Source organism: Parasteatoda tepidariorum, chromosome X1, assembly GCF_043381705.1.
Source record: "Parasteatoda tepidariorum isolate YZ-2023 chromosome X1, CAS_Ptep_4.0, whole genome shotgun sequence".
Lineage (NCBI taxonomy): Eukaryota > Metazoa > Arthropoda > Arachnida > Araneae > Theridiidae > Parasteatoda > Parasteatoda tepidariorum.
This window is the reverse complement of record NC_092214.1, coordinates 54,781,738-54,795,993: the sequence shown is the minus strand read 5'-3', so window position 1 is coordinate 54,795,993 and position 14,256 is coordinate 54,781,738. Positions and strand designations below refer to the sequence as shown.

At 29.0% G+C, this 14,256-nt stretch overlaps 1 protein-coding gene across 1 annotated transcript in view; it reads right to left on the bottom strand.

Annotated features, from left to right (window-relative positions):
* Window positions 1-6,693: 6,693 nt before the first annotated feature.
* The window catches only part of LOC107450110 (leucine-rich repeat and fibronectin type-III domain-containing protein 5-like), an 18,248-nt gene continuing 10,685 nt past the window's right edge, over window positions 6,694-14,256 (bottom strand). Inside the window, exons 4-5 of the mRNA XM_016065846.4 lie at window positions 10,409-10,551; window positions 6,694-7,444 (exon numbers count right to left, since the gene is read on the bottom strand). Of these exons, the coding sequence (XP_015921332.2) occupies window positions 7,215-7,444; window positions 10,409-10,551 (373 nt within the window). The 3' untranslated portion in view covers window positions 6,694-7,214. The remainder of the gene's footprint in view (window positions 7,445-10,408; window positions 10,552-14,256) is intronic.

Here is a 14,256-nt window from a genome sequence, read left to right as displayed (position 1 = left end):
GGTATACCCTACACTGATGTTTTTTTAAGGTCAAGTGCCATTGCCCGGTATATATTTGCCCGATACTCCAAACACTGATGTTTCTTCTAATCTGTCGTCAGTAAGTATTAAAATATAGAATAAATGTAAATATATCAGATAAATATAATAATATTAACGAATAAATTAATATAAAATTGGATATAACAAATATTTCGGACTTTCACCAAAGCGACTATGTGATTGTTGACATTCACCGGTGAGAGTCAGAAATAAGGGTATTTAGCAAATATTTCGGACATACACCAAGCGACTACGTGAATGTTGACCTTCACCGGTGAATGTCGACATTCTCCAGATTTCGGTGTTTCGGTTCATACATATATATAGCGTTTATTTCATACTTTCTCCGTTTATTTGCAGTTGTAAACAGAATTCGGGTAATTATAAACTCAAGTATGAGGCAATGTTTTACGGTAGGTAAAAGTTTGTAAATCCTTCTCCCTTTTGTACGCACAAAAACTAAGTAATAAGTTAATTGATTTGATTTATCTAAATATCTATCCCATATATTATCATAACATTAATATAAAAAGAGCCCTTTAAACATTTCATGTAATTATATTAAAAGCAAGAATATAAAAAAGCAAAAGAGAACACTGAAATTGTAAGTTTTGCAGGTCCCTTATGATACAGATAACAGATATAATGTAATTTGTAATATTCTTCAATTTTTATTTGTAATTTTATCGCTTAATTATTCTAGAGTTAACCGAAATTCGACCATTTTTTAGAATACCGTGTAGCAAGAGGAGTAGTAAATACAAATCTACTTTTGGACTACGTAAGTTCGAGTAAATTTTCAAATTACTTTGAACTTCTAAGTTATTACTTATTCGTAATTTGTAAATTCATTTAACGCTTACTATCTTAGTCCATGAAACATTTTAGGCTTTTACTGAATTCGATTTTTAAGCATTCTTAGAAATTCAGAAATTTGCACAGGGAATAAGATTTATTGCCCGTTAAATCTAGATGTTCAGATTTTGAAATTAAATACACAATATGTAGATTCAAATCTCTTCATAATTTGATAGAGGTAAAATTTATAAATTAATTTTATTTAAAATAAAATAAATACAAATTTTCGATCAACTTATTTTAACTAGAATATGCTTATACTCAAATTCCCATTATCTTATACTCAGACATCACTAGATTTTGTTGTAGTGAGATTCCCGATCAACTTATTTTGACTAGAATATGCTTATACTCAAACTCCCATTATCTTATACTCAGAAATAAATAGATTTTACTGTAGCGAGATTCTCGATCAACTTATTTTGACTAGAATATGCTTATACTCAAACTCCCATTATCTCATACTCAGAAATAAATAGATTTTACTGTAGCGAGATTCCCGATCAACTTATTTTGACTAGAATATGCTTATACTCAAACTCCCATTATCTTATACTCAGAGATCACTAGATTTTGTTGTAGCGAGATTCCTGTAAACAAGAACTTATCTACGGATTAAAGAAAAACAATGGCTTTACAATAGACTTAATTAAATGCTTTAAATTTTTAGATTTATGATTCGATGTAAGATTATGAGATAGGATCATTATATAATTGATTAGATAATATTAGATATAGATTAGTTTTTTGATTACGTTAGAAATATCATTTAATAGAATAATTAAATTCTCACTTTATTATTAAAATATCAGTGGGGAAAAGTTTTAAATTAGTTGATTCTTCATTAAGTGATAATAAGTTGATAAGTTAAGTTAAATAAATTGATTCTTCATTCAGTATATCCTCACTGTGTAGAAAGTTTCTGGTAAATCTCGGTGCCATTAGTAACTATAGAATATGTGAATATTTGCAGTTCTTGGTTATAAATATAATTTTCATGTTTAATATTTAATTCAATATTTAATATTGCTTCAGTTACAAATATTTTATAAGCTCTATTTTCTTTAATAAAATATTTAAATTTAGTTTAAGAGGTGTTAATTGAACTTTTTATCTAAAGTTTTTAGCTCAAAATTTCAAATTTAAGAATAAAATATATTAATAGAACTAAAATACCAAATTAAAATGGAGTCAAATTTTATTTAGTGACAGCGCGTATAAAATGCTTTGTATTTAGCAATTTACTTATACTTGAGTTGTTTTAAGGCATGGTGACATTTAATATAAAAATATTCTATTTTTGTGTCTACAACTGAGATTCTTTTAAATGTGAAACTCTTTGAAAGTAAACTTTAGTTTTTGTAGCCTGTAAAATTGTTTTAGAACCTATTTAATTTATTTAGTTTGTTGTAAAAATCTAAATTGCATGATTTTACTGCATCTAAGTATTTACTCACTTCCATGTTTTTATGTAATTTTACTGAATTGTAAATTCTGAAATAAACTATGTATGCATTACTATATCTTGAATCGTAAAATAATTTAATAGCCCAGATGCAAAACCTTAACTGCGGCCTAAAAATAAGATTAAAAATATTTACAAACCAGATTTTTAATTGAATTTAACTAAATAGTATATAAGAAATGTTAAATACATTATCTTTAACTGCTTTTCATTATGACAGTTCCTAAGTTCTGCACCTGGACATTTGCAAATATAATATAAAGAAATAGTATTTTCCGTATAGTAATGTAACAGTGTTAGTTTATTTTAAGCAAATATTAAACTGTCTCGTGTATTTAATTCCCTCTGCATTGTTTTATTAAATGCCGAATGGCTTCTGTAAATGTCTTGAATAAATTTATGCTTTTGATTAGTAAAATTCTAGCGTGTATTGCTCAATTAGTGTGTATTGCTAAATATTATAATTTCACAATAGCGGGTTTTTATTCTTAGGGATAGTTGTTGTTGTTGTTGTTAATTTACGTCGCACTAGAGCTGCACAATGGGCTATTGGTGACGGTCCGGGAAACACCCCGGAGGATGATCCGAAGACATGCCATCACAATTTTGATCCTCTGCGGAGGGGATGGCACCCCCGCTTCGGTAGCCCGACGACCTGCGCGCGAAGTCGAGCACTTTACGGTAGCACAGTTTAACGAGGACCAATACCGCACACCCTCGGTCCCTACGCAGACTGATCCAAGTGGTCACCCACCCGCACCCTGACCGCAGCCAGTGATGCTTGACTTCGGTGATCTGCTGGGAATCGTGTCTTAACGATCAGTCCACTACGGGACTCTTAGGGATAGCTTAAATATTACGTAAGCTTGTTTTAAGAAATTTCGGACCCCCTACCTCTTGTCAGCAAAATAAGAACTACGTCATGCTTATTTAAAAAATAGTCTCTAAAAACCTATTTTCATTAACTTTAGAACACTTCTGCAAAAAATAGGTTTAGTCTTATTTCAAATAAACAATCGATGCAAAAAAAATTCTTTTATTTCATATTAATCTCTTGTTTACCTTCAGTGATTGAAACTCTTACCTCTTATCCTAGAAATTACGTCCTATTTCTTAACTTTTATATTAAAATTTTGGAGTTTTGCGAAGTGCAAATTTTTTCAGTTCTCAGCAAGGTTTTTTGAAATAAACCTTACTCACTCTTTTTCCTTGTCAGCAAAAATAATAATATCCCAATATAATATAGATGGTATATATAGAGAGAAATAGCTTTTCCATAATGTGATGTAACAATATGTGATATAACAATGCTAGTTTATTTTATGCAAATATTAAATTGTCTCGTGTATTTACTTAAATCTGTATTGTTTTATTAAATTCCAAACGGCTTCTGCAAATGTTTTGAATTAATTTCTACTTTTGAGAAGTAAAATTTTAGTGTGTATTGCTCAGTATTATAATCTAATAATAGCGGGTTTTTATTCTTGGGGATCGCTTAAATATTACGTAAGCTTGTTTTAAGAAATTTGGAACTCCCCCTCCCCTCTGGTCAGCAAAATAGCCCCGTCATGCTTAAGTTAAAAAAAGCCTATAAAAACCTATTTTCATTAACTTAAAATTGGAATACTTCATCAAAAATAGATGTATTCAAATAAACTGTGCAAAATTCTTACTTTATAAAACTAATTTAGTTTGTATTAATCTCGTGTTTACCTTCAGTGGTGANAAAAAAATTCTTTTATTTCATATTAATCTCTTGTTTACCTTCAGTGATTGAAACTCTTACCTCTTATCCTAGAAATTACGTCCTATTTCTTAACTTTTATATTAAAATTTTGGAGTTTTGCGAAGTGCAAATTTTTTCAGTTCTCAGCAAGGTTTTTTGAAATAAACCTTACTCACTCTTCTTCCTTGTCAGCAAAAATAATAAAATCACAATATAATATAGATGGCATATATCGAGAGAAATAGCTTTTCCGTAATGTGATGTAACAATATGTGATATAACAATGCTAGTTTATTTTATGCAAAGATTAAATTGTCTCGTGTATTTACTTAAATCTGTATTGTTTTATTAAATGCCAAACGGCTTCTGAAAATGTCTTGAATAAATTTGTACTTTTGAGAAGTAAAATTTCAGTGTGTATTGCTCATTATTATAATCTCACAATAGCGGGTTTTTATTCTTGGGGATCGCTTAAATATTACGTAAGCTTGTTTTAAGAAATTTCGGAACCCCCCCCCCTTCTTGTCAGTAAAAAAAGAACCATGTCATGCTTATTTAAAAATAGTCTCTAAAAATATATTTTCATTAACTTTAGAACACTTCAGCAAAAAATAGGTTTAGTTTTATTTCAAATAAACGATGCAAAAAATTCTTTTATTTTATATTAATCTCTTTACCTTCAGTGATTGAAACTCTTACCTCTTATCCTAGAAATTACGTCCTATTTCTTAACTTTTATATTAAAATTTTAGAGTTTTGCGAAGTGCAAATTTTTTCAGTTTTCAGCAAGGTTTTTTGAAATAAATGTTACTCACTCTTCTTCCTTGTCAGCAAAAATAATAAAATCCCAATATAATATAGATGGCATATATCGAGAGAAATAGCTTTTCCGTAATGTGATGTAACAATATGTGATATAACAATGCTAGTTCATTTTATGCAAATATTAAATTGTCTCGTGTATTTACTTAAATCTGTATTGTTTTATTAAATGCCAAACGGCTTCTGCAAATGTTTTGAATTAATTTGTACTTTTGAGAAGTGAAATTTTAGTGTGTATTGCTCAGTATTATAATCTAATAATAGCGGGTTTTTATTCTTGGGGATCGCTTAAATATTACGTAAGCTTGTTTTAAGAAATTTGGACCCCCCCCCCTCTGGTCAGCAAAATAACCCCATCATGCTTAAGTAAAAAAAATTCTATAGAAACCTATTTTCATTAACTTAAAATTGAAATACTTCATCGAAAATAGACGTATTCAAATAAACTGTGCAAAATTCTTACTTTATAAAACTAATTTAGTTTGTATTAATCTCGTGTTTACCTTCAGTGGTGAACTCTTACCTCTGATAACCCAGGAAATTTTGTCTTATTTTTTTAATCTTTTAGAATTTTATATTTTAAGCCGATAGACTTGCTCTTTTTCTCAAATGGCGAAATGTGCATTTTGCCATTAATGTTTACTTAAAAAGAATCTTCGGAAAAAAAATGAAATCATAGAGAGAAATTTTAAAAGTCTCTCTACACTTATATATATTTACAATATATATATTAACATGGAGTCCCTTGATTAAAATAATGCTTTTGGTCCGTAAAATTACACTATGTAGCCAATAAAATATAACTAATATTATAATTTACTAGGCATAACCATTTCGAAGTTTGTGCAAAACGGGGCATGATATCTTTAGATAGAATTTGTGGTTGCAAAAAATGTACTTTTAATTTTATTTGCAACAGTACAGAAGAGAAAATTTAATTTAACATTTAAATTATTCAAAAGTATATTAGTTTTATAAAAATGCGCAATTTTAGACCATCATTCATTGTACCTATTTTATAATTACGTAAATCATGTAATAGTCTGTGAGTACTATACACTCTAGAGTATAATTTCCTCCCTTCACAATTCTTGTGAAGTTCAATATTGCTCGACAATGAAGCGCAAACTAAATATTAAACTATTTCATGCTTTCCAAAATCTGAAAACATCGGGCAGAATATGCAAGTGTTGCATCTTTTGATTTTACAATTTTAATAATCCATCAGTATATAACCAAAACAGCAAACTATTTAAATCTGATTTGCAGGAAAATAACAGTTTTTACGATAAAATCGATCATAAAAATAACTCCAATCGCGAATTTTTTTCAGATTAATACTTGCCTAAAAGATATGACTTTGTCTATCCTAAGGAAATTGTATTTTCATTAAGGGTAGTAAATGCTAATCACAACTTCAAATTTGCAGCCTATTTTAATTTATCAATCCCTCACAATGAAGAGTATGGCAATTGATTTTTCAATAAATCTAGAACCGTCGAAAGCTGGTAGAATTATCCCACCAGGAAACTTCGAGAAACTCGGAAAAAAATTACTTTATAAATAATCATTATAATTGTTAATGATCAACATTATTATTACATAGTAAAACTAAGATTTCATTATTTGCTTAAAATTTAGTAAAATTTGAGGGAAAAAAAACATTAAATAAATTATAGTAATCACAATATAATGTAATAAATCCCAAGATTATATTTTTCACTCTGTTTAATATTTTTGCAAGATATTCATTTACATCAAATGCCACAGTAAAAAATTAGAACAGAAAAATTTTTTATTTCAACAAAAATGTCTAAAGATGCTAAAAATTTACATTACTAAATAACTAACATCATTACTTACATCAAATGTCATAGTAAAAAATTAGAACAGAAACATTTTTCATTTTTACAAAAATGCCTGAAAATGTTAAAAATTTGCATTATTAATTAACTAAATATCTAAGTCACATTAATTCACAGCAGTCCTAAAAATGGCATATTATTTCCTAAAAAGAGCTTTTTCATGTAACAACTATCTTCTAAAAACAACCTTTAAGAAAGTCTTGCAAATTTTATTTACTGTAATTTATGAATCTGATATAATACAGAAAGGAATAAAGCATTTGATTTTTACCACATACTCTTCTGGTGTTTTGAGAAACATAATAAGCATCATCAATTTTGTAAGTTATTTATTTATTTATTATTTATCTATAAGACATCTTAATGATCTATGCATTCCAAAACATCTGCATTTCAGAAATTTACTTTCAGAATTCGAAGCAAAAAATTATCGTTTTCAAACATTTCTGAAACCATGTTCTATAGTTATCTTTTCATCACCTCTGTGTCTTCTTAATGTTTTTTTTCGTCCTGGAGAGTTACATCTTGTGGTTAACATTGGCAAAATACTTCGCAATGATGAGTTTTGATACCCTACAGGGGATTCACAATTGCCAGCAAAATCAATATCATCACTTAATATACTATTCAACCAACGAATCCTGCAGTCACAGTGTATGGAATTTCCTATTCATAAAATGAATATTTTGTTAGATATCATTGCCCAATTAAAAAGTGGAAAGCGCGCGATAGCGTCAGAAAGTACTGTAGCGATAGCAGCCTCACACTGCAGGAGTCATAAATAGAAGGGGAAAAAGTGCACTACAGATTGCCCATTATTAATTAACCAGTTAACATACGAGCATTTAAAGTGAATGTAAAGTAATGCTAAGATGAAAGCATCCAGAATAGAACATTATGCAGTGGGTAAATTTTAAGTGGTATAAGGTGAGCGTAATTCAGATATATATATATACAAATGTTTGCTGTTTTTGGAAACACATTCTATAAGTCTAGAATAAATGACTGTAAAAAACGTTTTAATGAAGAGCTTCATCAGCACCTTCAAAGACCAAGGCAAGCAAATGATGCAATTTCTCGTGCATCTATTACTGTTGTTGATAAAGTGATTAAATGTAATCAAATTTCTCGATCAGTAACAATAACGCAGAGCTTTATATTACATGAATAACACGTTGATGCAATCACCTTCTGCAAGTAAAAATTGTACTTCGTGTTGATCGGAAGTGGACATAACCTCTCACTTTAAATACTTACTTGTAGTCTCGTTAATCTATATTTCTTCTGTGATGCATTCCTTTTACCTTAATTTGTAACCTTGATAAGTGGAGCTGTTATGATAACGTTATTTGTGATACTACCGCACTTGTCCACTTTTCATTCAGGTAATCCATATATGTTCCAATAGAAGTCAAATTAATAGTAGTAACATTTTGAAACCAGAGTGATAAAACATCAAAAAATCTATATTTTTACATTTTTATTTCTTAAGAACTATTCGATTAATTTTATTCACATTGTTTTTGTGTTTTTTGTGTTTTATTCACATATTTTGTGTTTTTAAATTGCATGGTTTAAAATGGTCTGAAAATTAGTAAACCTGACAATTCAAAAATTTTTTAATTATTATTAAACGGAATAATAAAAAATTATTGAAAATTATTTTTTAGGTGGAATTATTTTTGAATAAACGAATTTTATAATTAGTTACAAAAAATTTCGAATCACTTATCTCGAGGTATGTTAAAATACGCAAAAAATAACCATTGAGGGGCCCAGATTTTCGACCGCTCTCCTTATTAAATACAGTGAAACCTCCGTTAAGCGGACATTCATGGGACCAAAAAATTTGTCCGCTTATGAGAGTTGTCCGTTTACGGGAAGGGTACTCTAATAACAAAAATTAACACCATAAATTGTTTTTAGAATATTCTCAAAGATGTAGAAATAATTAAATAATATCTACAAAGGATACTGTAAATATCTACAAGAATATTTATTTAAACAATAAGAAAGATAAAAAAAGAATATATAAGGAAGTTTGATATAAATATATAATTCTGGATGCAGCTACAGATAAATAAATATAATTTTCCTATTAGCATAGATACTCAAGTTAGACATATGATACCAAATAGGAGCGTACTGTCCTCAGTCCGTTTCAATTATTAGGTTCACATCCCCTTACACCTACTTATCATTTGATAGGGAACATGGTTAATACCTTCTTGGAAAATAAACCTCCCATTATTCACAGAAAAAAAAGTAATGCATACCTGTAAGTCATGAGGACCTATGGAGATGATTATTCACTATTGATCAGCTATCAAGTGTCTGAAAAATGTTTCATTTATATAAACACCTCAAAGATTATACTTCTGTTCTCTTTTTTTTACAGTCTTCAAATTGATAAGAAAATTAAAGANTTTTTACGTGGAATTATTTTTGAATAAACGAATTTTATAATTAGTTACAAAAAATTTCGAATCACTTATCTCGAGGTATGTTAAAATACGCAAAAAATAACCATTGAGGGGCCCAGATTTTCGACCGCTCTCCTTATTAAATATATCCAGAGATCATATTCTTCAGATTGTAACTACCCCCTTCCACATTTTGATGGTGAAAAATCCAAATTCTTCGAAAAACTAAAGTTTTATTCAGAGAAACTTCGCTTTTCGTGTTTAATTTTGTAACTTATGTAATAATTTGCACAAATTGATTAGTGTATCAATAGTCACCTCTTTGAACTATTCGGATTGGCACTTAATTTGTGAAGATACAATCATTAGAACAAAAGTTATTTATTTCTTTATTTTGTCTTAAAGAACGCAATGAATTTTTCAACAATCCAGGGCATCCCTTTCTCTCTCTTTTTCTTGATGTCTTTGGAAAGAAATTTTCAGTGTCTGCTGCATTACTTCTAAACTAAAGTCAGTGGCGCGACAGCCCATAGAGGGCCAGGGCCTACTGTGCCCATCTCAGTTTTCTTAATCTTGGGATCTGAGGTGCAGGAGCAGATGTTCCGATCAGGTGGTCAGCCGAAAGCGGAATCCCCAGTGCTTAGTTCCCAAGCATGTTTGGTACTCATTTATCAACCCACTGAAGGGATGAAAGGCTGAGTCAACCTCGCCCAGCCCGGGGATCGAACCCAGGACCTCTGGCACGGGAGCGCGAAGCGAACCACTCAGCCATCGGACCTCACCATTACTTCTGCTTTAATAAATGATGGAGGTGAAAAGATTCAGTGTTTTTCATCACTCCTGATGTGTAGCCAGTGTCTACATTTTGTTCTAAAAATTCGGGTGTCGATCGGAACTTTTCTGAAACCATTAACAATACAGTCTTTAGAAACGTTTTTCCAGGCAAACGATATTAAGATTAAAGCTTCTAACGCGTTTATTTTTCTTTTTGTATAATTAAGTTGCACAAGACTACAACTCGTCGGTATTTCAGGGAATTTTTTACATTAATGATAAAGTAAAAAAGAACTTAACAAGCTAGAAAGACTCTGAAAGTTTGAAATTCGTATTTGCGGGTGACGTAAAATCCGAGTTCTACTGTAGTTGTTAAAATTTTTATAGTTATTTAAATAGGCTTAAGTAAATATGATTTTAAATAAAAACCTACCTTCAAAATCGACTTTTTTCAACCCCTTTGGAATTACATTCCATTTGACCATTGTTTTAATAAGATTGTATTTTATATTAAAAGTCTTCAAATTCCATAAATGAGTGAAGAAATCTGGCGATAGGCTTTGAATTGAATTCCAACTGTAATAAATAAGCATAAAAGTAAATTATTTAGATATTTAAGCATTTAATACCTGGTATGATCTAAAATCTATCGACATTTTTAGTCTTAGGGCTTTTTTCAAAGTTCTAAAAAATATCAGTGAACTGATTGATCTGTAACTTTTAGGTATGTGAAAATTATGCAATACTCTCTCTTTTCAGTAAAGATCTATTTACTAAGAGGTTTTGAGGACCCTGTCGTAATTATTATTTTCTTATTTAGTTACGAGAAGGTTTAGGAAATGCATGTTTGAACACTAGATGCCGTAAAAATAGCAGCCAATACATGAATCTCCGTAACTTTTTCTCAGTATTTACAAATATGTTGCTAAAGTACATGGGATTTAGCAAACCTGAAAAACATGAGAAGAAAGGAAAAATATATAAATAATCCTTAATTTTTTTGTCATTTGTTTCTTAATTTTAGTTTAAAAATTATTCTAGCAAATTTAACGAAAAGTCATAAAGAAAGATCACATTAAAATTTGATTAAAATGTATACAAATTAAGGTGTATTTAAATGAAAAAGCAATACTTTGCGTGGACGACAAAAAAAATCAATCACTTGGAAGTCAAGCTTATTAGGTATCGTAAGAAAGAAAAAAAAATGGAATATCGTCAAAACTCAAAAAGTTTTTCAAAAATAAGAAAGCTTTAAAATTTTGAGTTTTATTTTTTTTACTTTTATTTCAAATTTTGCATCAGAAAACAAAGTACACTAAATGTATTTAAATGTAACATATGTTTTCATGCGATGCCTTCTGCTCAAGGTCGTCTCTCATCGTACTAAACTCTGCATATAAGACCCACATCTGCTTATAAGACCAACTCTGCATATAGACCCACATGTGATTGTTCTAAATTTTATAGGAATTTTATGAAATTTTGGATTGATAATCAAGTAAAGAAATTCTATGCTACTCATTTTAATTTTTAACCTTTTATATGAATCCAAAATATTTTTAATGATAATATTATTATTTAAATTACCAAGCTTAAAAGTTTTTTAACTCCGTATTTAAAAGTCCAACATAGAATTTTTTACAGAACTCTGTTGAACTTACTATGTTGAACTTTTAAATACGAAGTTTAAAAAATTTTGAGCTTAGTAATTTAAATAATAATATTATCATAAAATTTTTTTTTACTTTGTATGAGAGATTAGAAATTAAAATTAGCAATTTCTTTACTTAATTATCAGTCAAAAGTTTCATAAAATTCCTATAAAATTTAGAACAATCACATGCGGGTCTAATACTTACTAAACTAAACCGGGCGCTATTTTCTCTAACTACTTAATTTATTAACAATATTATTAAAAGAGGTTTTTCTAGGATTATCACTGGTATGGGTATCAACCGATTTTAGAATTTATTAAGCAAAATAAAGTTAACTCGATTGCGACTTTTGATTTCCAGGATCAATAGCATTTCCCTTTCCAAACTAAAAAATGTTCTTTTGAGTTATTACTATGCTTTTAAAAATATCCGTAATTACGATTTTGATTGTTGGAAAATTCGAATTAATTCTTGTCACATAATTATCTTTACAATAAAAAATATATTCTTATTCAAATTGATAGAATATCACATGGATCTAATTTTTCATCTTAGCTAACTTATTTTTACACTTATATGAAAAAAACTGTACTCTTAATATTAAATTTATTTTTAGATTTATTGATGATTTAATTATCTTTAATTTTCATGATTATACAATTTTATTAAATAATATTCACCCTGAGGAATTAAACTTGCTTTGCAATCATGATGATAACATTATTTTTAATTTTTTGAATTTGGGTATTAAAAAAGAAAAAAATATCTGTTTTGTTGATTTATACGACAAAAGAAGTTATTTCAATTTTAATATAAATAAACTAATTACTTGGAATTCTTATGTTTCTAAAAACATCTATATTTAAATACCATTTTTAATCAAAAGAATAGAATTAAAATAATATGTAGCAATGTTTATTTATCGAAAAGACGAACTCTTTAAAAATTTGATAAAAAACAATGGATACCAACTAAAGTAATTAAATTCTATGTAAATGCATTGAGTTAATTGTATATTATTAATAATTATTTACTAAAAACTTCTTTGTTAATTTATATTTTTACCATGTGCAAATCCAACTCGGGCAAATTCATTGCTAAAAATCAGGGCGAAACGGACAAATCATGTTTCTCCCTCTCCCCATCCCCTCTCTCACTTAATTGTTGATTTTCTAAAATCATTAAAATTTTATAATTGAATATCAACCTTATTAATTATAAATTTCTCTTAATTTTTCAGTATAATATTATTACCTTGAGCACATCCATTTTTTTAGCCAATCCTCGGTAATCAACAAATCAAATGAGTTTCAGAACTGCAGTTAGAACGCGCCAAAAAACAAAATCCCTCTATTTACGCTTTTATCTAATTACGCTTACTTTTTTAATACTTCTATATACGCACTTCTGTTTTCATATTTTGTAATCTGGCAATCTTATTACGAATATATTTTAAATCATTCTTGAAAGATTCCGGTACATGTAAGTTTATTTCAATTAGCTACTTTTTTTTACAGATTTCGGTTTTTTGTTTTATCTATACATTTTATTTTCTGTTTTTCTGCGTGATACATTTTTTACTTAATAGATTCTACTTCGTTTCAATATTTTTGTGTGCTCCACTATTGATTGCTGACACTATTGTATTGATATATTTTGCTTTGGCTATATTGATACAATATTAGAAAGCACTCCTTTTTGTGGCTATAATCGTTTGAGCTAATGAAGAGATTATATCTTTTCATTTTTTTTGTTTTCGAGCTTTTTAATATGTATATATATATTATTTTTCTTTAAATTTTTTTTAAATATTTTATTTTAATAATTTTTTTTCTTCTCTTTTCCTTAATCTTTATTATTTTACATGTTATATCTATATTTTTAACTTGCAAATGAAGTAATTTTTTCAAATGCGTTCACAATTACACTCCTCCTCCCCCCTCATTTCAAGCTAGGCAATGGAGACGAAGGGTAGACCTAAGTTCTAGGATAGATATTTCTATGAGTATTATTAACCATTTTTGTGTAAGCAAAGAGTTAGAGTAATTAAAATAACTCAAATTTTAGAAGTAGGTACCTTTAAAACATTTTAAATATCATAAGTGACTTACTTATACCGTTCTGAAGGTAATCCTTTTAAACTTAAAAAATTAATGTAACATTTAATAACTACTATAATGACTTGTATTAGCTTAATTTAATTTACTTGGGTGTAAAATTAAAACGAAGTAATGTAATGCCATTTCGGTGCATTTGATGTTTGATATCAAGATTTTATTTTTAATCAATAATGTATTCACCCTCGTTAGCAACAACCTTTCAATGCCAGATATACACCGAAGAGCCATTACATTATGACCACCCTGCTAATAACATGTAGAACCACCTTTAGCCCTGAAAACTGCTAGCACCCGCCGTGGCACTGATTGCACAAGGTGCTGATAGGTAGTCTGAGGTATCTGGTACCAAGCGCTCACCAACTGGTCCTGCAATTCCTTCGCATTGCGAGGGGGTAGCGTGGCAGCACGAATTTGGTTTTCCAAGTAGGACCACAAATGCTCTATTGGATTAAGGTCAGGTGAATTTGGGGGCCAAGACATGACTTGAAAGTCACTGGAATGTTCCT